Genomic DNA, 25,495 nt, shown 5'->3' with positions numbered 1-25,495 from the left:
CATGCTCTTCCCTGGGTGGAAAAAACAAACAAATACAGTTTTGAACAGAGTTACTTTACACTGAAACGCAGCAAACTACAGAGACACACTTCCAGCAAAATCAACTTTGTGTATAATATTAAAGGGGGAAAAAAACCCCAAAAATGTAGGACAACAGCTATCCCAATAAACTATTACAGTGTCAAGCCTTCTTTTTTTCAGTTGAAAAAACACATAAAAAGACCCTACAGATTTCTGACTTCTCTAGAGGTACATTCCAGAGCAAGCCAGGCATTAGAACACTTGCAATTCTCTCATCCCATAATCTTCACTGATCAATTGTCATGGACACATCACAGAAAGACAATCTACTTTCTGAAATACACATCTAATACCGTAAGTTCCTATAAATGATCTTGTAATCAAAGGGAAATATGAATATGTGGGATTCATATTTTTCTAAGCTTAAATTTTGCTACTTCCTGTACACAGCATCACTACCAGACTCTGAGCAGCATTAGCTCACGTTATCAGAGATATGCAGGTTTTCCTTCATTTTTTTAGAGCAGGACCAAACTTTGAAGCAACACATTAGCTCAAACTAAATAAAACAGGGAATTAATGCACTACTATCCTGATTCCAGAACAAAGTCCTCAAAGTTTAATAGCTAAAATGATGTTTTCTGTAAAGAAAAATTAACAAATATGTCAACAACCCATCCAATATACCAATAAACAACGGAAAGCTACAGGGCAGGATTAAAACCAGTACCTCCTGCATCAGATGTAAAGACCCTAGATCCATGTTCATCAAATGGAGGTGTAGTTTTCTTCTGGAAATATGGGGTTTCCTTTACCTGGAATACACAAGTGAAAATTAAAATTAGCAGAGGTGATAATCAAACACAAGAAAAAAAATACATTTTATGAGGAAATTAAATCTTGCTTTTCTTTCACTTCAAGAAAAATGCATAATTTAGAGGAAGAAATTAAGAATGAGCTCCTGAGTACTAAAGAAAAGCCAAATGAGAAAAATATGCATCTGTGAATGAACATTATTGACAAAGGCTCATGAAGAGTTAGCAGATTTTAAATGGTGGTGACAGGCTGTAAGGAACCAGTGACCCAGAGTGGCCGTTCATAATCTGTCCATGATCATGCAACACCACTGGAGATCTTGGGAATGAAGTACAGAAGCAACCAGGACATCTAAAATGTAGGATGTAGAGCTGAGGCATTTCTCAACTACAAAAAAAGCTGAGAGAGAAAAATGAGGTAACAAATATGCCACAATGACTGGAAGGAGAAAAAAAACCTAGTCATTTCACAAAGGAAAAACAGAAACAGATACATGATTTAACATGATTTTGCCCTGTGTTTAGCAATTTTTTGAGATTCGTAAGAAGTTTATTTAGATTTGAAAGGCAAATATTAAGTAAGATAAAGACAACCACTTTCACATTTGACATAGATCATGTCCTGATTTTGATGATTAAGTAACAGAGTATTAAACCCTATGATGCATCAGTCTGTTAAATAGGAATGTGTTTCTACCAAGTAGAAAGAAGAAGGGATTTTCTGAAACACTGAAAATAATCTGTTCTAACCTAAATATATGTATTTTCAAAGTTAAGACAATATAAGTTAATACTATAATGATATATATATAAAAAGAATCTATTATTTAATACAGACCATGGTAGCAGGGAGTTAACTGCACCTAATTTCTAGGTGGCACCTAATTTCTAGGTGGCTGATGAACATGTCAATTATTGGTTGGCTAAAGCAGAATTAACGAATGTGCACAGACTATGCTAATTTTAGTATAAGAGCCAGATGTCAACCAAAAATCTTATGATAGCAAATTTGTCAGCAAAATCACCGTTGAACATTCCTCTGACACTGTCTTTGCCATTATTTGCCTTAAAACAAACCAGGCTAGTGATCTTGTGTAAAAAAGTGAGAAGAACAGTTAGAAAAGAAACTCTAGCTGGTATTTCTTTTAAGTACCACATCCATTTTTCCTCATTTCTCTAGATTTAATTCAATCTGATGAAAAGGCAACAGCTGACTGCCTTTTGGTATGAAAATACAAATGAACTAAATCAGTTAACACATACATACCTGAAATATTTCGTTGATATCCACTGGGAGAGCAAGGCCAATGTAATCATCAGAGCTACCGTAAGTAGCGTTAGAAACCATGGAGCGAACAGAGGAGGAACGCTGAAGTGTGTTTTGGTTAATAGGACTTAATAAATCTTCTTTATCTAACGAAGCATAACTTAAAGCTTTCATGAACCTGTAACATTGAAACAAATAGATCACATTTGCAGTTACTCTCTCATTCTGGCACATTAAAAGTAAAAAGGACTGCTGACACAAAGACCATCCTCATCCTCATCTTCCCACTGCAGATCTCAGAGCTTATTAGGACAAATTACAGCTATAGGCTCTTTGCTTTTTCTGCCTTATATTGTCTTGCATGGTTTGGCAGTTCCTGGCAATTCCTTTTTAATTCTCGATACAGGAACTCCTGCCCATCCTGCAAAGCTATGTATTTTCTTCAACATTCTAGCTTTCAATGTTTACAGCCCTGACAGAGCCAGTAAAGATCTGAGTTTCTAAACTCCCAACTACCTAATTTTGAAATGTACCTATGCACTGAACGTGTATTTCCTGGATATTCACAAACTCTGAGCTGAGCAGGCACATCCCTGCAAAGGCACGCCTTGAGCCAACCAGTGATACACACAAGGAACATTTTTTTTCCTCCCATACTGCAGAGAGCCATCCAGTAGGGTGACCCAAGCACAGAGGAAGTATTTGCTCAACATGAATGCACAAAGAACAAACTTAAACCTGCACAGGGAGTGGAGCTGACTTGACAAATAATTTGAAGAACAAAGAAAGAAACAGAATGGGAAAAGCAGACAGGAGAGAAGAGGCTGGAGAACAGGACCTCAGTGGTGACCTGATGACGGAAATTTCACATTTAGCCATCTGTCATTTTCCTTCTCATCAAACAGAAAAACCTAAAAATGTTTTCTGATAACCAATCTATGCAGATGGCTTATACGCATTGGATTAAAGCTTCCTAATAAAGGCACACCTCAGGAACACTGAATTTTTATTGCAAATTATGACACACTGGAGGATAAAGTGAACACTGGATTTTTTTACTTTTTGCCTTGGAAGAAGTTTTTTATCTACTTTTTATTTGGGCAATAAAGTGTCCTCTTATCCCTACAGATGGGATTTACACTGGGATAAAATTAAATTATCAAAGTTTGACCATGGAAGAAATTATTATGTAATGGAAATGCACAAAACACAGCTGAGAGGATAGCAACAATTTTCTTGGTAACTCTGACCAATGCTAGTGACAGTAGCAGTGGACTCACAAAAGAAGTCAAGCCATACTTCATAAAAACAGGGAAAAGATCTCAGCTTGTGCCAGAGGAGGTTTAGATTGGATACTAAGAAAAAGTTCTTCACTGAAAGGGTTGTCAAGCACTGGAAAGTCTGCCCAGGGAAGCAGTTGAGTCACCATCCCCAAAGACATTTAGAAAATGTGTAGATGTGGCACTTAAGGACATGGTTAAGTGGAGCACTTAAGCGTGCTGTGTTAACAGCTGGACTGAAGGGTCTTTTCCAACCTAAATAACCGTGTAATCATGAAACCCAAAAAGTTATCAACTGCATTAAATACTTAATAATAAAACATTTTACAATTACTCTCAACGTGAATTAAAGATAGACGTTTTAATCCCAAACGTTTGTCCCTGCTTTTCCTAGAAAAACGAACAGATACAGCATTAGCTGTGATAAACAGCACCAAGTTGTCATGAAAAATGTCTGCAGGGGATAGCTGAGAGCCACTATCAGGATCCAAAATATGTGTGTTAGTATTTCTGGCTGGTCTTTAAAGAAAAAAGTGGGAAATTTATCCTCACAAAATTTATGCAAAGAAAAAAGGTTTTTAACCTTCTGAAAAAAGAACAACTACAAACATTGCAAAAGTAAATCTGTGACTGTTAGTTGCTAGTAACACATAAATCTGTCAATAAACCATAAATAAAACTTTTCAGAAGACAGACAGAAAAATTGATTTGGCAGTTGAAAAGGACAGAATTTTTCTTTCTAGTTTATTTTTAAAAATCAGCTAAGGACAGTTTTAGCTGGACCAGTAAATATACTCTGAATTTATTTGTAAATATAATCTGAAATTGTAAGGATCATAATATTTCAGTGGGGACACACCATAACCACCAAGAAAAACACATGTACTAGTTTCACTGCAGTCTTTCCAATCAATTTTATTAGCAACTAACACAACCTGAATCTCTCCGTGAGTATGCATGTCTGCAATTATTTAACCTTCTGAGAGATACAATCACTCCAGACATTTCAGTTCAGTGTTAAGCAGGTCAGCACAAATCCTTGACTCTATCCACTGACACAAGAGAACATGGCTAAGCACCAGGAATAGTCAGTATGACATTGCGTGCAGGATCAAAGTCCACTGCAGCAAGGCCGCTCTGCACATCAAGGGCATGACTGCAAGGAATGGTAAAACATCACTTACAGACATTACAGAACCTGTACTACCATTGAAATGACACCCACTTGTTCCTGCACTAGCACAGGATGCCAGTGACATAGCTAGGAATGGCACTTCAATTTCCAGGAGAGTGCAGTGTAACTACTAAATCATCCTTAATCTAACCAACATACTCAGTCTAGCTCTAACTTATTTGAACAAAAGGCATCTTTAATGGCATCTTTCCAGAATGATGCAAAAGTACCAACACAAATGGATGGTTCTTTTAATCAGGACAGACACACTCAGCTGGCTATGAGGAGGGCAGCTCAAGGACTGAGCATTTGCTTTTTCCACAGTAAGCAGATGACTCATGTATTGGTAGCATCTCCCCCTTCTCTCATTCAAGAAATGATAAGGCAAGAACAGAGATAAAAAGTGCCTTTTCCATCTCAACAGTAATGTGAAAATCCAATGCACTAACTAAAAGATGATGTGAAGGAAAAATTTAGTACAAGAGCTTTTAAGGGAAGGTTTTTAAGCAGTGACTGTTGCAGCTGGGAACAGTGTCAATGTCAAGAGCTAGACATCTTATGTAACTATCTAATTAGTCTTTAGAACATCTAATATTGCTCAAAAATAAAGAGGTGACACTGCCATCTAAAAATAAATGCTATGAGTAAAATCTTTGATCTGCTGTAGCTAAGCAGCCAAACTGACATTCCTATCAGTGGTACCAGTATCTCATCACTGGCCTCAGTGCTGCAGTGAACACAAATATAGCATATTGGCAGGAGGCCCTGTCCTAAAACCTCCCCAAGTGACATTGAGAAAATTCTCTTCTGAAATTTACCTCTGATTTCATGGGCAATTCAATGTGTTTGCAACTTTAATAATGTTAGCAACTTAATGATGTTAGCAACTTCAATAATGTTAGCACTGCAACTGCATTTTTTACATTATAGAAGTTAAAACAGGAAGAAAATGTGATGAAAGGAAACTTTCCTTTGTCAGCAACAGCATTATAAAAGGTTGAGCACAGCTATGAAAGCTGGGCTTCTCTGAGAGCCCTTACAAAGTGGACAATTATCCTTCTGTTATTCACTTAACATATCAGTACTGCTTTCAGTGAAGCTATGAATCACCTTGCAACAACTTTAAGGTGCACATAAAAAAAATATTAGGAAGACACTGAAGTTGTTCTTAAGCACTGAAGTAAGAAATGAGCACAGAATAATTTCTTACCGGCTTGGGGTTAGTCGAGAATCCAGGCTGCCAGACTTCATGGTGATAGTGTCAGTAAACAGCACATCCTTTGCTGGAGATGCCAGGGCTTCTGAGTGAGAGAGTGAGGGATGCATCCTCTGCTGCTGCAGGCGCTTTAGTGTAGCATAGCCAAACGCATCTCGAGAACTTGTGTAGCTGAAGTTATAGTCAGCAAGACTTTTTATCGTAGCAAGAGAAGGAGCTTTAAGAGACTGGGCTCTTCTGGGAAGCGTATGCGAAGACCCTGGTGGAACCAGGGATACAGAGTTGGATTTTGAGAGAGGCAGGTGGTTAGACTGTGGTGTTGAACAGTGACTTGGTTTAACAGTCTTTGTGCTTACAACAGTACTCAAACTTCCACAGTCAGTATCTACATTTGTAGTGTCCACACCTACAGTCTCCCTTGAAGGGCTAGAGCTCATTGAACTTATACCACTTGTTGTGGTATCTGTATTAAAACTTAAGCTACGGCTCTTGAAATGTGTTTGTGTAGTACCATCTCCAATTAGCCTTTCTTTGCTTGTGTTTTCCCGATGAATTTCATTTCCAAGACCTTTTGGCAGCTTCAGATCATTTTCTCCGATACTCTGAGTACAATCAGTATCTTCCACATGTTTGCTTCCCACAAAAGAAGTTTCTAATCGTAACGTCTGGATTTTTGGAACTCTGAAAACAGGGTTCAATTCTTCCCCAGCAGGAAAGTCTATGCTACCACTAGGTTCTGTTACTGTACGATTTCGCCTCAGAAATTTACTGTCAGATGATGTCAGCTTTCCTCCTTTTGGATCACTGCTACTTCTATGTTTTTTATTAGGTAGAGTAAGAGAGTTTAGAATGCGATTTTTCACAAGTCTACTAGAAGAAAAAAAAGGAAAGGGACTACGGTCTTTGTCCTTTGAAGGTCCAGGTCTGTCATAAAATATTTGTTCTGCATCTTCAGTAATATCTAGGAAGAAAGTACTGGTGGAAGTACTACCAAAACGGTCATCCTCCATGATGAACATACCTGAAATGATACAAGACTTTGTCACAAAAATAGGCATTTCTTCCAAGTGTACAACTATGTTGCTAAATAGGAAGCCGTTCTATAGAAGCCCAAGTGAGAGTCTCTGCCATTTACTGGAACTTTAATTCCTCTTTTTTTTTTTCTGCAGAACTTCTTGCAAATTAGCTATTTTGAGGAGTAACTGACCTGAAGATTTCCCTGCTTCAAAAGAAAAGCCACACTGTCTTATTTCAGTGCAAACATCCAGCTACTAGGATTAGAACCTAAGAACTCCTTCAAAGATACCTAAATACGGCATATTTCTTAATTTAAATTCCAAGTATCCACAGAAAAAATAAAACGCATTAGGTACTTGAAATACATAATAATTAAAATAAAGCAAAATTCTGTGTGTGTGTGTATACCCAGAGAACATAAACACTTATTTCTTTGGGGGCAACCAAGTGTATCTTTGTACCTAAGCATTGTGCTTTCTGTAGCATGTTACAGCAAACCACCATGACTCAAAAATAAATAACTTACCCTCATGTGAAAATTTTTCTTCTACACCAAGTGTTAAGCTAATACACTCTTTTACTCTCTCTGACTGGTCTGCATCTCTCTGAATGGACATCAATGTCCTATTGCTTGTACTGTTTTACTGCAAGACCACCTTCACACCATTGGTCTGTACCTCATCCTATCAAAAGGTTGATGAGAACATCAAAATGCTGTTTGTGGTGGGCTGGGCTCTTTGCAGGTATTTTTTGTTTGCTTGTTCATTTTTCTCCTGTTTTCTTGTTTTGGTGTTCTGGTTACTTACTTGATGGAGCAGACTCACTTTCACTGTTGTGCCTTGAACTGGTAGACTCAGAGTTCAAGCTCAGAGTGCTTGGTATAGAAGAAAGTTCATTGCAGAGCTGCTCCATGTCATCAGGGACCACTGGCCAAGGCTGTCTACGACTGTGTCTCACTGCATCCCAGTTGTGATGCTTTAAAATGTCACATCCTTGTTTAGTTTTGGCTATTAGACCAAGCACGTAGACACAGGTTCTGTATTTAATGTATATATAGGAAAAAAAGCAACAATAATAGCACCTAATTAAACTAAACTTACTTGACATTTGAAAGGAGACAACTTCAAAGCAATTCAGGAGAAACTTCACAAAACTGAGAAATAGTATACTGTTAATTTAAATTTGCAAATCAATTTAAGCTCAGGAAATTCAATAATATATCTGAGAACAAGATACTATTAAAAAATAAAAATTACTACAACAGCCTGATTACATAAAGCAGAAAACTACCTTTTGAAAAAAGGCCAAACATTTATACAGTAGCAATGTTAGACAAAATGCCATCTATTTATGCTTTTAAATATTTAAAAATATATTGAATAAAAAAGATGGAATAATAAATTCTCACAGAGATATAAACAGCAAGTATTTTGCTTTACGGAATAGGAGAAAAGTAGTATCTACCTTTTTTCATAGATTTGTTTACTTCATGTTCTTTTCAGACTTCCCACACAATTCTGCAGTTACATAGAACTGAGACTGATACTCAAACACTGGTAACTTTAACAGCTGGTTTCCAATAGAGTACAGATCTGTACTCATGTAAATCAGATAAAGCTATCTGAAAATTGATCACAACATCTGAAAATTTTAGGTATATATCAGACACACATACCCTCTAACAGACAGAACCTCACAATGTTGAGCAAGTGCCATTATATCAGGAATTACATTCTCCTCTTGAAGCAAGTTAAGACCCCAATTCGATGATCCGATATTGCCCTGGAATGAAATTTTTCAAGTAAGTTTTGATTTTAATATGATCTGCAGCACTATCAATGTAAAGCTTTGATAATTTTGTTTGTTGGTAGTAGAGTTTAAAGCCCATCTTCCCAAAGCAGTTGAAACACCTGAGTACCCTTTCTGGCATTTCCTAACTGTGTTAATAAAAAAGCACTCAGCACACCCTGTATAATACCTAAAGCTGCTCAAAGTTAGAACTAATATGTATTCCTCACTTTGTAAGTTCTACTATAGCCTGCAGCATGATCTTGGTTTATTCATTTTACATACCTCTTACACAGGCATCCGGTTACATATCTACAGTATCTTCCCCTAACACTTCCCTTGGACAAGTGTTCCGAAATTAACTTTGGGGAAGGCAAGAAGAACATTTAGGAGTGTAGCTTGGATACACACCAACACTAGGTTTTTGCCTGTCCCAAGTACCAGGGCATCATGACCACATGGATCAACACTGGCAGCCTACTTCCTTGCAGAAACATTAGGGACTACCACAGCAAATACATTAAACTCAGACCATGGCAACTTTTAACTTGTAACTATCAATTCCATACTAACACTGATATGGCAATGTATTTTTCTTATTTGTTAAAAAGAAAAAACAACAAAGTGATTATTAAAAACCTCAGAATGAAACAGCTGCAGTGAACCATCTTTAACTGAAAGTATTGTGGAATAAAATGCTAACTTGAAAAAGTCACATATTTTTTGAAAAAAAAAAACCTTATTTTTTTAGTTTTGTAGAATTTTGCTTAGTTATTTAAGAATCAACAGTTACAACGGAACTAAACAATTGCAAAATTCAGTAAATATATTACTAACCAAGGCCCAAAGGGCTGCCTTCAGCTGCTTAATTCCTTCCCACTTATCCAGCATTGGAGAACGAACAGTGTAACTTAGATCTGTAACAATACTCTGAAGGAGAAAAACAGAAGAAGAAAAAACTAAGTTGAAAATTAATAGGACACTTCAGCCAAACAGGTTCTCTTGCATTTATAGTAGAAGTTAAAGCAATAATTCAAATCATGCACTATAGGAACAACAGTGGTAATTCTGTAATCATAACTATAAATTAACAGCAGTAATAATGCAAAAGAAAGTTTTAATGAAATTGCAGATTGCATTAAATTATTTCAAATATTATAAGGATTGACATATTAGTCAAACGAACACACTGCAACATATACACTTCCTCTTGAACTTTTCAAAGAGCATTGTCAATTCAATAAATCATTTTACCAACCCACATCAAAAGTGAATTTAAGCAATTATGGCTTAGGGCTTGTTTTCTTAGATTTTCAAAATATCTCCCAATTTCTGTATGCTTAAAAGGACAGGCATAGTTTTCCCACATGTATAACTGTCAATATACAATCCACAGAGACTAAAAATTTTTTCTTTTTATGAATTGGCTCTCCATGCTAAGATTTTGCTAGTCATTTTAAGAAAAATGTTGCAAGGTATTTTGGTGATACTTCAGTGTCAGGAAGGCATTTTGCATGAGATTAGATGGCAAAGACTGCCTTCACAATTTAAGACTCAAAATCAACTTCTTCTACAATGCCTATTTAAATGCCATCTCTTTTAAAACCTTTTTTCAAAAGGTTTATAATGATCTTTAAAATATTTCAAGTTATAAATTATTATTATCCTCACCTGAGACTCCAATAAATGGCAGCCTGTTTTATGGTGCACCAGTTGGCCATAAAGGTGAACTGGCAGGTAGACATGTGGTCGCTGTAATCTGGCAGAAAGAGAAACATACATAGGTTTCCCAGCACTTCAAATATTTTTTTTTTTAAATAAATTACACTGCAATGTAATACAATGGCTACCCTTGATTTTTTTCAAATGGAGAATTCTTCTGAAGAATTTAGAAAGTAATAAACTGTTTCAACTGGAAAGGATGTACAACAATCATCTAATCCAACTGCCAAACCACTTCAGGGATGACTGGAAGTTAAAGCCTTTTATTAAGGACGCCATCCAAATGCTTCTTGAACACTGACAGACTTGGGGCACCAACCATCTCTCCAGGACGCCTGTTCTCCTATGTGACCACCCACAAGCCTTGTGGTAAGGAAATGCTTCTTGGTATCCAGTCTGAACCTCTCCTGCTTCAGCTCTGAGCCATTCCCATGCATCCTGCCCCTGGATGCCAGGGAGAAGAGCTCAGCACCTCCCCGTGCCCTTCCCCTCCTCAGGAAGCTACAGAGAGCAGTGAGGGCACACCTCAACCTCCTTTTCTCCAAAGTGGACAAGCCCAAAGACTTCAGCTGCTCCTCACAGGAGGTTCCAGCTCTGATTCCCTCCTCAGGATGCACGGAAGAACCTTCCCATCCTTCTCCACCTGCAGGGCCCAGCAGGACCCAGGTGAGGCCCATCCCCTCCCTGGGCTCTGGCTGTGCCCTGCTGGGAGCTCTGGGATGGGCTCTGGCTGTGCCCTGCTGGGAGCTCTGGGATGGGCTCTGGCTGTGCCCTGCTGGGAGCTCTGGGATGGGCTCTGGCTGTGCCCTGCTGGGAGCTCTGGGATGGGCTCTGGCTGTGCCCTGCTGGGAGCTCTGGGATGGGCTCTGGCTGTGCCCTGCTGGGTGCCCTGGGATGGGCTCTGGCTGTGCCCTGCTGGGAGCTCTGGGATGGGCTCTGGCTGTGCCCTGCTGGGAGCTCTGGGATGGGCTCTGGCTGTGCCCTGCTGGGAGCTCTGGGATGGGCTCTGGCTGTGCCCTGCTGGGAGCTCTGGGATGGGCTCTGGCTGTGCCCTGCTGGGAGCTCTGGGATGGGCTCTGGCTGTGCCCTGCTGGGTGCCCTGGGATGGGCTCTGGCTGTGCCCTGCTGGGAGCTCTGGGATGGGCTCTGGCTGTGCCCTGCTGGGAGCTCTGGGATGGGCTCTGGCTGTGCCCTGCTGGGAGCTCTGGGATGGGCTCTGGCTGTGCCCTGCTGGGAGCTCTGGGATGGGCTCTGGCTGTGCCCTGCTGGGTGCCCTGGGATGGGCTTTGTCCTCGGGGCTGCCCGGGCACTGCTGAGCCACCCTGAGCCACCCCACTCCCACTTTACCCCTATGCCTGGTGTCACTCCTTCTCAGGTGCACAATCCACCATTTGCACTTGACAAATTTCACCTCATTTAAGATTGCTCAGTGCTCCAATCTATCTAGATCCTTCTGCACAAGCCCCTTGTCCCTCAAGAGAATCCACAGCACCTCCCAGTCTGGAGCATCAGCAAATTGCCACTGGTGCACTCAAATACAGAACTGGCCCTGGAATGGAGCGCTGAGGAACATCACTGGTGTGACCAGTCACCAACCAGATGTTGCCCCACTCACTACAACCCTTTGGGCTCAGTCCCTCAGCCAGTTCTTCACCCACCACTCCATGAACCTGCTCATCCCACAGCATGACAGCTTGTCCAGAAGGACATTGAGGAGGACAGCATCAAAATTCTTGCCAAGATCCAGGAAAATAACATCCACCACCTTCCCTTCACCCTACTGGGTGACCTTACCACAGAAGGCTAACAACTTAGTTAAAGAAAACTTTCCCTTTGTGAACCCATGCTAACTGTTTGTGATGACTGCATTGTTTTTCAAATGCCTTTCAACAATACCCAGTATAATCTTTTACATAATTTTCCCACAAACTAAAGTTAGATTAATAGGTCTCTAACTCTCTCAATCTTCTCTTATGTGCTTCTTGCAAACTGGAATAAACTGGCCAGATTCCAGTTGGCAGGGACCTTCCTTACACTCACAAGACTTTTGGCAGATGATAAGAGATGGGTCCTGACAGATGGATCCTGATCTGCTAGCTCCTTTAGTACTGGTGGGCTAGTACTGATGAGGCTAGTCCCTCAGCCTGGTGGGAACTAGGCCCCATGACCTGGTGAACATTCAGCTGACACAGATGGTCCCTTACAAAGTTAGTGTCCACATATGGAAAGCCATAGTTTCCACATTTGTGGACCTCTTGTTCAGAGAACCAGGCAGCCCAAGGTCCATCAATATTGCCGAAGACTCAGACAAAAAAACACCACAAAGTTTTAATTCATCTCTGTTTTTTCTTCATCCCTGTAAGTCAGGTGACCATCTTCAGCAAGAACTGACGCAGTGTTTTGTTCAGACCTCCTCTTTCCTGTTGTGTCACACAACACTACTCAGCTTCAGTCCTGAATGAGCTTTGGCCTTTTGTGCCTTCTTTCTGCTTATGTGAATCACAGTTTTGTAGTCCTTCCTGTGAAGGGTGATCTTCCTGAGATTATTTCCTTTTCCTCTAGAGCTCCATGAAGAGCTCCCCGTTCAGCCAAGGTGGTCTTCTGCCCTGCTTGCTTGACTTACAACACATGGGATTGCCTACTCCTGTGCTTCTAAAAGACAGCTCCTAAAGATGGACCAGCATTTCTGGACTCTTGGGCCTCAAAAATGTACTCTACTAAAGCAGCTCCCCAAGTTAGCTCCGCTGAAGCCCTGAGTAGCAACTCTGCTGTGCTTTTTCTCATTACATTAAAAATTTTAAACTTAACCATGCCATGATCACTGTGGCCTAGAGAACCTCCCCTCCATCACATCTCCCACAAGCCCTACATTCACAAACAGCAAGTTGAGGAGGGCATCTTTCCTAGTTGGCTCACTGAGTATCTCTCCAACAGACTTTCTCCACTGAGAATTTCCAAGGCTGCTTGTCATTGCATTACATCATCTGCAGTTGATGCCTTGAAGTTGAAATCTTCCACAGGAAGTCGATAAGAACGAGAGCTACCAATCCAGAAGTTTCTCCTACTTGTCTATAGAATGACTTATCAGTACTAACATCCTGGCTGAGCAATCAGTAGCAGACACTCACTACATCACTTCCTTTGTTTTCCATCCCCTTAATCCTCACCCAGAGGTTCTCGACCACATCACCACTAACTGTAAGGGCTGTATAATCAAACCTCTTCCTTATTATTTATTTGCCCATCCCTGCTGAAAAGCCTGTAGCCCTCCATTCCAGCACTCCAGCCATGGCACTCAATCCACCAAGTCTTAATAAAATGAATTGTAAAAGCTCTTAAACTAATTATATAGAAGCTCTGAAATAAATTATATTAAAACTCTAGGAGCTAAGCAATGCATCCAGTTCATCCTGTGTGTTCCTTACACTGTGCTGATGCACTGCTCCAGGAGCATAATAAACTGAAATCCTGTTGGTAGCCCTTTCCCTCATACATTTCAGTTTACAGCTCTCCTGATCAGTCTCCCCAGCTTGTGCCCCAGAATGCATTTTCCCAAATTTACCTTTGGTTGCTCCGACGAACATAGTTATCCCCATCAACAGGTTTGCGGTATGTTGTAAGTGCTTCATTAAGTTGTTCTTCAATCAATTCAACATATTTTAGGTTATATTCCTGTAAGAAAACAGATGAGGGTTGACACAGTACACTTTAGTGGTTTATGGTGTTATAGCATGAGACTTTATAAGGAAGAAATAATTGAGGAAGGTTCCTTAACAAAGACTGAATTTTTCATGATCTGAAGGTGGGGCTCAAGAAAATGAATGCACTTCACACATAGGAGTTTGCAAGTCAACAATTGATTTCATAATTACTTTAGGGAATTTGTTAAAAAAAGGAAGAAAGAAATACTTCATATCTGACATACTCAATTTCAATAGATCATCATGCATTTCAGTACTCCTTGATAAGAGACACTTAAGCCACTAAAAAAGTTGCCAACAGGAATGAGACCAATGTCTTATAATCAATTACAAAAGCAAAATAACATATGAAGAGTTGAATTCAAGTTATGACAATAATGAATTTTTCTTAATGGTCTTGTGTTCCTCTTCACTTCCTAACAGCATCAGCCAATTCTGTCTTCGTGACCTCTAGGTTTAACTTTAATTTCCAGAGGTAACAGGTATATTGAAAAGCAGCATTACTTTGCATACTTCTCTAGATAATGACCTTCCACAACAACCTATTTTAGAAGGTCACTACACTCCTGAAAAATTTGCTGAAATATCAAAATTTTATAAAGGTCTTGGTAAATCAAAATCACATATGTATAGAGAAGCTATGGAAATCTAAGTCTCTGTCAACCTTTACCAGCAAAAACGCTCTATCACTGATGCAATGAATGTATTTGCACAAGCTTTACAAGTACATTCAAATGCAACAAGTTTTAAGAATCTCTGTTCTAAATCTGCATATTTACACCATTCCTCCTAATATCCAGCAAACATTTTCCTCTTATCATTACCTTTTGCCACTTTTCCATCTGTTTTGTTACGTAACCTCTTTCATTTAGATAAGAAAACCCCTTTGGGATGGACAGAAATCTAAAAAAAAAAAAAAAAAAAAATCAGTTAAAATTGTAATTTAAACAACTCCCTCCCAGAATCTGAATTTGTTTTCACAATGTGAGGTTGAACAGCACATTCAACATTTACCTTAGGAGTAGAAGCAAACCCTTGTCTCCAAGATGAGAAAGGGCTGGTTTCATTTGGATAAGGGCATGAAGATTGGCCTAAAATAATTAAGAACACAAAGAGTATTTGAGCACTATTATCATTCTGAAAATGACCAGCAATAATTACAACACTCTGCCTGCAATGAAACAGCAAGTTTTTCACAAGTGTCAAATGCTAACTTAATCCTAGTATGATCAATTTTAGATATCTTCTGTCATTAAATATAAATTACTTCACAAGAAGCATAATGAATAAAGTTGCAATTCATATTTAAATACAGGCATAATCCAGAAGTCTATGCCTTCTTGTAAGTAATATTGCAGTAGTTTCATCCAAGGGGTCTTATAAACTATTTTAAGTCCATCAATGACAATTCAAAAAGGAAACCATCAGTACCTTCTTGCCTATTTGTACTTTGCTACTAGGAAGGGGGTGGGGAAGAGCTTAAGAGCAGCATACCAAAAAGAGGTTAAAAAGAAAAGGGATGCTCACCTTGTCTTCACACGCCTCATCTAGAATATCAAGTGCCTCAGAAGAAATAGTTTTATTTTTATCATGTAACTGGGTCACCAGTAACTCAATCCCCCAGTTGCTGAAGAACTCTACATTAGCTCTCAGCAACACTCTTAAGTGTTTTGTGGCGTACAACCTGCAGCTCTGTAAAGTAAGGAAAATGTTTTCTTGAATGGAAGAAAAATAACTAACACAGTTCATGATCTATAACTTCTAAAAATACTTTTCAATTATGGCATTTTGCAGCAAGCAACTGTGATGCACACCTTATCTATTAAAATTACAGTTTTTTAGAGAGCTATTTATATTTCAGCAAATGGGAAAACTGAATCTAAGATCACAAGTAAATTGGTCATAATAAATGTCCAATCCTACATATTTTATTATTGTATTATTATGTCTTTTGAAGAGAACTTAGAAGCAAGTAAAAAAATATAGTAGCAGGGAGCTTTGTCTTTCAATGAGTCATTCCTTCAACCTCAAGTATCTTCATTACTTTCAGATTCCACTCTTTATCCATAAGAATCATCACATCTTTGACAGTGTCAGAGAAATATTCTCAATGTATGTCCTCCTCTTCCAAAATACAGTGAGGCATTTAAAGCTAGTACCTACATTCTCCTCTCTTTTATCTATTCAGGAAAATATTCTGTCCATTCAGACAACAGAAACAACTTCATTTGAAGTAATGAGCATTCTTTCCTAGTTGCATTTCAAATTCTTGCCATCTATCTCCCTGACATCAGCGATTGCTTGTCTAACAACGTTACCTTGAAAGTCAAGAGTTTCCTCTCCCAAATCCATGTAATTATATTTTTTTATCCTTATCCACCTTCTTTGATTCAGAAGAACACATCCCAATGCCTATTTTTGAACCAAACTCTTATTCCAGCAGCTATAGCATCTACTTCGTTCCAATACAGAGTAACCTCAATCATTATCAGAACAGTGTCTACTAGAAGGCTAACCTGCTTAGTACTGCTAGAAATACAGATTTCTGATTGTGATATCAATGTCTTCACAATTTATTTAAGATGCCACTGACCCAAACAACCACATTGCACTTAGTTATACATATCAAGACTTTGGACCCCAGCTGATGTGACAGAAGGTTCTATTTTAAGGACTTAATTTCTTGAGCAAAAATACAATGCAGGGTACGATGTTCACAAGACATTTAAAAGCTACATTTGTAGGATGTTCATTTCTCGGAATATAAAATTAAGAAACCTTTTCATATATAACAGCTTAAAAATAAAGTCATACACCTTGAATAATAAAATAAATGTGTAGAGGGCAGTAACAAAGGACTATAAGTTGAGCTGAACTTACATCAGTAGCTGCTGTCAGGATTTTAGAAAGGATGACTCTTGCCAATCCATCTCTGCTATAATCCAGACTAGAAACAGTCAGTTTTAACAAGTGATCTTGGTTCTTCAAAGAACAAAGATTAAGAAGACTGGAGGCATGCAAGGGGAGGAGTAAGAAAATAAAATTAGTATTTGAACCCACTTGAACCGTCAATAATTTGAACTTAAGTACTTTGAATTATACTTTTATTACTATAAATGTGATATACAAAGTATGTTCTTGTATGAAACTGGGTAAATTGTTATAACTATGAAGTCAAATAGGGATGAAATAATGCACTGAATTGCAAGGGGAAAACCTCAAACCAACATCTTTAAAAATTGCCCTGTAAAAATTTTGTCAGCATAATTAGTGATTATCAGTATAAAAACAAATGCTCAGGAAGCTCTGTGAATAATTCTTCATTTTAAAACATTGTATATAAAGCTTGCCATTAAGCTAGTCTTATTAATCGTCTAGATTTTATTGTATATTATGTTTTCTAAAGCCAGTGAAAAGCTTGCTTTCTAAAAATCAACAAAATCAACAAAAAAAGATAAAAAGGAGTACATTAAAACACTTGCATTTTAACTTCAAGTTTATTATATGCTGATAAACTAGTACTAGTCACCAGCCAATTTAAGGAACCTAAGTTTGTCTGTACCTCAACAAAATTTTGAGCTGCAAAACTGCACTCAAATATGCAGGAGTGAAGTTTTAAGTGCAACATATATCAGCATTTCACAAACAGTATGGTACCTTCCATTTTATCACAGTTTGTGTGGTTTTAGTTTTGTTAATTTTTCTATTTCCCCACACTGTGTCTTTCAGTACCCTATAATCCTTCCTCATACTCATCTCTGTCACAAAGGTGTGGACAGGAAAAAGTAAATTATCACCTCTGTCTGCTTAGTAATGACAGATTAGAAGACTTCAGAAAAAAATGGGGACCTCTATTTGTAACTTAACCAAAATAACCTTAACTTTCAGCTTTCCAGATGGTAACCCTCACACAGTTTAGAATTTGCATAGCTAATACACAGCAAGTACAACTCAAACCAAATAAAAGTACTCACCACTGAAAAACATTACATTTTTCAAGCATTTTCACTCCATGAGGGTGACAAGATAAAGTACCAAAAAACAGGAAGTAGTGCTGGCTAAGGGTATTTAGTAACCCGTTATTCTGAAGACTACGTTCAGGCTTCATGCCTGATGAAGAGTTGAGCCAAAGTACAATATCTTTAACCAACTCCTCCAGGTAACTTTGTCCATCCTAGCAAAATAAAGAGGAATAGCATCTGTTAGTAATAGAAATGTGTTTCTTCTTTACTGAAACTCACTACTTTAAATTTCTTAAAATGTACAAACACAATACAGACACAAAAACAGAAATGCAGGCTGGAAAACAATTCAGACTAAAGAATAAGTTTCAAGCCAAATAAAAGGAGCTAAGCATAGCGATATCTTAGGATTAATTCTCTCTTTCCCGGAAAAGGGCAAAGTATTATTCAGTGACATTTTCCTCTGACCCGAGGCATAAAAGTTTTTAGCACAAAAGGAGGAGTTCAAAAAGGAAGGTTATACACACCATGAATAATAAAAAAAATCCTTCAAACTCTAAGTTGTATTTAACAAAGCTGTATTTAATAAAACTTATACATAAACATGGTCATCTTTCTCAATATTTCACACTGTATTTCTTAATTACACTGATGATTTTAGATTTAACACCCAAAATTTCAGATGTCTTTACCAAAAACTAAGGTTGCAGGTGGCATGCAACAAGACTACTCATTCTACTTCTAGTCTTATAGCTGAAAAAATCTTACCTCCTCTGATTCAAGAAGAAATTCAGTAAATTGACAACCCACAACAGTGAGCTGCTTCGCCTTGGCATAGTCCAGATCCAGGTTAGCATAGAGTTTACTGCTAGGCTTGTAAAAATACAGCAATCTCCTTACAAACCTATAGAAAGTAAAATAGAATTGGCTATTTTTCAGTATGACAAGGAGATAGTCTCACAATACAAAATGATGCTAGAAAAAACAGGTTGTACTTGGTTTCTTGGCAATAAGTCTTAAAAATTTATCAAAAGAGTAGCAGGTAACAGTAGTGACTCTAACCAGACACAATTTCAGAGATGCTGCCCTACTGTGCATTACAAGGGGTTTTCTATACCATGGCCTACTATAAGCAAAGGAACTTAAAATCTATATGCTCTCAGAAGCTGTATCTTCCTTCTCATTCTCATAATTTATTCTGCTGTAATTTATCCTGTGTCACGTTTCAAAGATGGTATTAGCTAGACTAACAAACAGCTTAAAAAAGAAACTTGTGACCTGAGCTTTCTTCAGCTATTATAGTTACTGCTACTGAATCTGTAAAACACATTTTCATGTTCTGAGAGGAAAAAACCTCATTTATTTAGCAACACTATTTCCAGACACCTGACTTAACCATTTCTGAAGCATAACACAGTGCTAACACACTCTCAGGCTTTTAAAAATACAGTAAGCAATGTAGCTTGAGTTTGGCATCACAGGAATAAGTCTCCAGCAAAGATCCTCCTCTCACAAACTCTTCAAAATATAAATTTGTGCTTTAAAATAACACAAAATGTTCCATCAGAAGGCAGACATGTCAGATATTAAAAAACTTACTTACAGAACTGTTTCATATTTGAAAAAGCCAGAGTAATCCACTATGCCTAACTCCAAACACAGGACCAATTACAAAGGAAATCAGCATTTTAATTAAGTTTTGTGAAAAAAAAATGTATTTTATCCTGGGTTACTAGCAATAAATATATATTGACACACAAATTTATACACATATGTATCTATGTGTATATTTAAGCGTGTATGTGTGCTCATCAACATGGATGCATTCAGTTTTGGTGCCCCTGGGCCCCTCACTACTGCAAGGACATTGAGGTGCTGGAACAAGTCCAGAGAAGGACAAAAGAACTGGGGCAGGGTCTGGAGCACAAGTCCTGTGAGGAGCAGCTGAGGGAGCTGGGGCTGTTTAGCCTGGAGAAAAGGAGGCTCAGGGGAGACCTTGGTGCTCTTTACAACTCCATGACAGGAGGCTGTACCCAGGCAGACGTGGTCTCTCCTCCTAGGTGACAAGTGACAGAAAGAGAGAAAAAGGCCTTTGGTTGCCCCAAAGAAGTTTTGATTGGATATTAGGAAAAATTTCTGGACTAAATGAGAGGTCAGGCATTTTAACTGCCCAGGGAATTGTTGGGGTCACCATTTCCAGATGGATTTAAAGGACACATAGACATGGCACCTAGAAACTTCAGCAGTGACTTTAGCAGTTGGACTCAATGATCTTTGAGGTCTTTTTCATGACTCTGTGATCCTGTATGTATACATACACAGCATGAAATGTATCTCTCTGAATTGAAGGAATCTTTAAAAAAATTACTGGAATTTCATTTTTACAACTGTAAGATCATCACAACAACACTAACATTAAAAAAACATCAATTTATAGAAGGAGAAATAAATGTAATTTACACTTGGAAAACAAAGCGGCAGATTGTTTTTTATCATCAGCAGTGAAACAAAAGAGATTTGGGGCTTAGTTACTTATAATTAAACAGGATAAACAGCATTTTAAAGCCATTAAGCTCCTAATTCTGCAGAAATGATCAATGAACTATAGAAGCTTTACACCAATTCAATTCTAGATTTTCCTAATTTATTTGGAGTTAAATCACTGAGGCATTGAACCATGCTTGAGCAATTCTGCAGCACAAAACCATGGAACAGGAACACTGTCCCACATAGGGAGGTTGAGGAGTGTGTGCTGGTGTCATAGTCAGAACTGCAAACACTGCTTTAGAGAACCAATGTTATAAACTACCATATTTGGAAAATAATCCTTTACCCTGAAGTACAGACTGGCAACTAACATTTCAGGAAAACCCAGAAAAAATGCAAATGTAAAATTAAATCATGGTTATGATAACAATGGGGCTACTGTTTATGCTGTAAATATATAATAAAAGTACCCCAATTACTTTTTGGTAAAAACTTAAAGCAGAGCCTTTCAGCATATATTCCATCTTTTGGGTTTTCCCCCAGTTCAGGAAGTAGCTTTTCATGCCCACAAGTACTGACCTATTCTTCAAAATAATGTAATCTATTTCTGAAACATATGCTAAAAGGCACATCCAAGAACTAATTAGTAACACTATGACCACACAGGCACAGAAGTAATAAACATGTCTTACTGACAACAGACATGAAAGGAACCAGAGCTGTACTGGAGGCTTTTTGTTTGTTCGGTCTTTTTTTTTTTTTTCCAAATCACACAGGCTTCTCCTGCTATTAACAGCAACTAGAAATAATTTCCTCTTGGATATTGATGAAAGCTGTAGCTAAAAACCCGTACAACTATGGATTTAACTCCGTAAAATTTTTCCAAGCTCTGACATAAAACACTTCTGACTGATATATCAAGCAGTAACATTTCTAAGGTTTAAAGTTAAATATAGTATTTGCACAAGTGGTATGATTCCTATGGGACTAAACATATAAAGCACCTGTACATAGAAAAGAAGCTTAAACACCTGTTTATTTAAAGCAAATATTGCAACTTAATTATCCAAATTTACACCTTAACTTCTTATCTATAGATTAGGTTTAGAAACATGATACATCTAGGGAATATTTTACTGCAGTACTAAAGGCCGGTTTTCCAAATTTCTTTCTTCAAAGGAAGTCTACATAATTTTTACATACCTATGCAGCTGTTCATCTTTGTAGTTCCTTAGATTTATATTTGGCCACTAGAAAAAACAGCAAATATAGCATTATATGAAACTTGTACATCAGTCCTTGATTAGTCACTAAAATTCACTTATTTCTATCAGTTGTATTTACTTAATAATCAGAAAAGTTTTCTTGCACCTAATGTTATATCTTAAAAAAAAAGACATGATTTTATTGAAAAGCCCACGCTGCCTGCTTCAAGAATTGTTCAATTTTTCTCTCAAGAAGGACAGGGAATATTGGCCACATACTATACGTACAAGACCACAGTTCTAATGAAAACAAAAAAAGTATGAGAAGCTGATGAAAAATAAACAATTTTGCTTAGTTTCTTTTCTGCAAATAACAAAAAATTTTATATGCATAACAGGGAAATAATTTTTAGCTGCTGTTTTGAATATTCATCAGATTGGCTTAAAAGTAATCATTATTCTGTTACAGATCACTTAAAAATGCTGCTTATTAAAATGGAATTTAAACACCCTTGTTGATACTTTCTAAGATACACTAAGAAGGACCACATGAGAAATAATATTCTCTTTAGGATCTATTCTTCCCATTACATTTTCCTCTGTTTTTACAACCATCTGTTGTCTGTATGGTTTCTGGATTTCTTTCTGCTGCTACTAGTCAGTATCTTCTTGTCAGGAACAGCAAAAAAGTGAATCAAACATTCTTCTTTCCTATCTATGCGACACTGTTCTACATTTCCAGTTGGTATTCCAGTATTAAGACACACACAGCACTAGTTAATGATTAGTAAAATTGATTACACCAAGTAACAGCGCCAGATACAGATGAGGCTGACACTTTTGCTGCTCTTTTAGCAGCTTAGACAGCAAGCTGAGCAAGTGAAAAAGGCAGTAAGGCACCACCTGAACTGCACACAATGAGGTGGTTAGAGAGCTGATGCTCCACAGACACAAGGCTGCAACAGACAAGGGGGAGGTGAGCAGCCAAATGAGGTAACAAATTTCAGACACTGGAATCTGGATCCTGCTCATTAGGGGACTAAAGACAACCGCTCTGGTAACATCATCTCAGTTTATGCTGGTGTTACACAGGAACAGAAATGGTTAGAAGTAAGCCAGAAAACACACACACTTCTCATTCAGAAAGGAGTCCCCAGTTTTCAGACATTAGGAACTTTTTCACATGACACTAGAAAATACATTCCTGGGGAGGTCTGAGATGGCAAGGAAACTCGCTGATTGACATAGATTTCAGTTTAAAAAAAACCCAAAACACAGAGGTCAACTACATAAAGCTTCCACTGTTAAAATACTACACATACTAACAGTGAGATTCTGAAAAAACAGTTTTCTGGGAATATCTTTAATAGGGAATCAAAGATAAAAGTATCTATGACTAATAATAATTATATAGTAACCCAGTAAATGGTATAATGGCAGTAAAAAAGTCTTTAAACAGTGAAATCTGGTGGAGCAAAGCTACTGTCATATACATATTCAGGTCTTTATACCAGACAGATTCTTGCTCTTTCAACTTTATCGGTCCCTGAAAAAAAGGCACAGAAATATTTAGTTTCTTTTCTTTTTCTCAAAAAAACAACATAGTCTTGATTATGACTGTCACCATTAAGCCATTTTTGTACTTTCACCATCTTTGTTACAACACAGCAAAGAAGACAGTAAGAGAATGCTATTCAGCTCAAGGATGGCTTTGATGCACAGACATTTTGGAATAATTTTGGTTTGAAATATTAAGTATTTAGAAAGTTTTCTTAGTCAAGCAAAGTATATTTTCCGCTTACAAAAAGAGGTAGTATCTTAAAATCTGTGCATTAAATATATTTAAGATATATAAATATATTTAAAACAATGCCCATCACCCCATCAGTTATTTCCTTTATATTGTAAAAAGAAATTAATTCTGTAATGAAATCAATGCTATAGAAGTATTTGCATTAGTTCAAAACATTTAATGAAGTTTTCATACATGGTTCAGTCTAAGCATCTGAAATCTGATCTAGAACCCACCTCTTAATAAAACCTTCAGCTCACATTAATTTAAAAAAATCTGCTATGAATCTAAACATAGCTGTACCCCTCTGTAGTCTGAAGTATTAGCAGCTTTAAAGAAAATATACCTAATTCTATAACGTTGATTTCTATACAAATAAAGACATAAAACATTTAATACATGCTTCTTAGGAAACTGTGAATTTAACTATCATCATTTTTTAATGTAATTTAAGGGTTGTATATAAAGAGACTACAGCAGCACTGACTAAACCCAGGAGATTCTAATTTCCTGAAATGAAACAAATTATTAGATGTATTCTGGAATGAATATTAGAAAGCCAAAGCTCAGAAGTAAAAAAGACTTTTTCTCCAACATATTATCATGGCCTTTGTAAGCTCACCTTCAGTATGGTCCCTATTAAATTCCAATTCCAGTCGAGGTTCTCTTTGTGATTGAGAACTTGGCTGTCTCGAAGATTCATGATGAGTGCTTCTTCAGTATCCTGGAATACAGACATGAAATGGCAGGTTTCCCTGCATCATCTTTTTCAGTCTTGCCACATGAACTACCTACTGCTCATGCAAAAATCATTAAAGTGCTGTGTTTCACAGTAAATTTTATGGTTATAGTACTGCATTAAGGATCTAAAAGTACTGCATTAAGGATCACAACTGGTTGCACCATTAAACCATTAAAAGTTACTGGAATTTCATTCCTTAATTTACAGAAATGCAATTTAGTATCCACAAATGTCCGCAAGACAAATGAGATAAAAAAAATACTACATAGAATCACACAAATTATTCTGAATTACACTGAGTAAAGCTTGAGGGGTAGGAGACACAAGTCTCCACAACAGAGGGTCAAATTCAGGTTTGAAAAATGAATTATCGTAATACCTTTAAAATAAAGATGTCTTTCTGCACACGGTACTGATCCCTTTTCTGGTGTGTTGAGATGGCTTTCTGAATAATATGATCTAAGTGGAGGCTGTAAGGTTTAGGGCCTCTTTTCTTCATCTCATGAAAACGTTTTAAGCAGTTGAGTGCTGCACTAGCCCGCCTGTTAGAAAAAAGAAATACCATAATTAGTATTTGGCAATTGTTATCAGACTAAAGAGGACCACCACCTTCTGAGTAAACAGTTCAAGAAAGAGCCGACCAACAATTCTAAGACAAAGAAAATTATTTTCTTGGGACACATTTTTATACAACCACAAGAGTCAAGTTTCGTATCAAAATTATACAGAAAAATATCTTTTGGAGTTTCTAGCACTGAAGTATTATCCTTACTGATAACTTTTCTTCTGCTCTGCAATTATTGGTGTCTGTTACACCTCAGAGAGGATACTGAAATGTTTAAAGTTGATTTCCATTGTGAGATATCACAGTAGACCAACATTCTGCAGCGAAGTTAGTAGTTCAGAGCACTTGCTTCAACTTAGAGTAACAAAGTGTCTCTCATCCACTCTCATCCCAATCCCGCCTCTCTGCAAGGGTGGCAGGACTATCAAGAGTACACTCCCTGCTCTTATATCTAAACAGTTCAGGAACAGCATGTTTCTGCTTTCTGGGAAAAGGGAGTAACTTGAATGACAGCTGACAAGGGTAAAACCAGTTAATTACAAAAGAATGGTAGCAGAAAAAACCCCACCTACTAAGCAATTCAAAATAAGGAAGTCTTAAAAAGAGGAGTCAAGCCAATCTTTCTTCCCCATAAACAAAAATTGCCATAGTGTAGGAAAGTGCTTTTATTTTATTTTCAAACAAATACCTTTGGATTTGGTCACTTATTTAAATTTAGTCTGTAACACAAAGATTACAATT

General features: G+C 37.6%; 1 protein-coding gene across 1 annotated transcript in view; it reads right to left on the bottom strand.

Moving 5' to 3' along the window:
• The window catches only part of RICTOR (RPTOR independent companion of MTOR complex 2), a 75,397-nt gene that overhangs the window by 8,551 nt on the left and 41,351 nt on the right, over positions 1-25,495 (bottom strand). Inside the window, exons 17-33 of the mRNA XM_058823270.1 lie at positions 24,569-24,731; positions 24,070-24,171; positions 21,654-21,700; positions 18,732-18,867; positions 17,976-18,175; positions 16,882-17,008; positions 15,529-15,693; positions 15,016-15,092; positions 14,826-14,904; positions 13,863-13,972; positions 10,250-10,337; positions 9,416-9,508; positions 8,466-8,572; positions 7,597-7,826; positions 5,768-6,794; positions 2,104-2,281; positions 752-836 (exon numbers count right to left, since the gene is read on the bottom strand). Coding sequence (XP_058679253.1) covers positions 752-836; positions 2,104-2,281; positions 5,768-6,794; positions 7,597-7,826; positions 8,466-8,572; positions 9,416-9,508; positions 10,250-10,337; positions 13,863-13,972; positions 14,826-14,904; positions 15,016-15,092; positions 15,529-15,693; positions 16,882-17,008; positions 17,976-18,175; positions 18,732-18,867; positions 21,654-21,700; positions 24,070-24,171; positions 24,569-24,731 — 3,014 coding nt within the window. The remainder of the gene's footprint in view (positions 1-751; positions 837-2,103; positions 2,282-5,767; positions 6,795-7,596; positions 7,827-8,465; positions 8,573-9,415; positions 9,509-10,249; positions 10,338-13,862; positions 13,973-14,825; positions 14,905-15,015; positions 15,093-15,528; positions 15,694-16,881; positions 17,009-17,975; positions 18,176-18,731; positions 18,868-21,653; positions 21,701-24,069; positions 24,172-24,568; positions 24,732-25,495) is intronic.

Source organism: Ammospiza caudacuta, chromosome Z, assembly GCF_027887145.1.
Source record: "Ammospiza caudacuta isolate bAmmCau1 chromosome Z, bAmmCau1.pri, whole genome shotgun sequence".
Taxonomy (NCBI): Eukaryota; Metazoa; Chordata; class Aves; order Passeriformes; family Passerellidae; genus Ammospiza; species Ammospiza caudacuta.
This window is presented reverse-complemented; position numbering and strand designations above follow the sequence as displayed.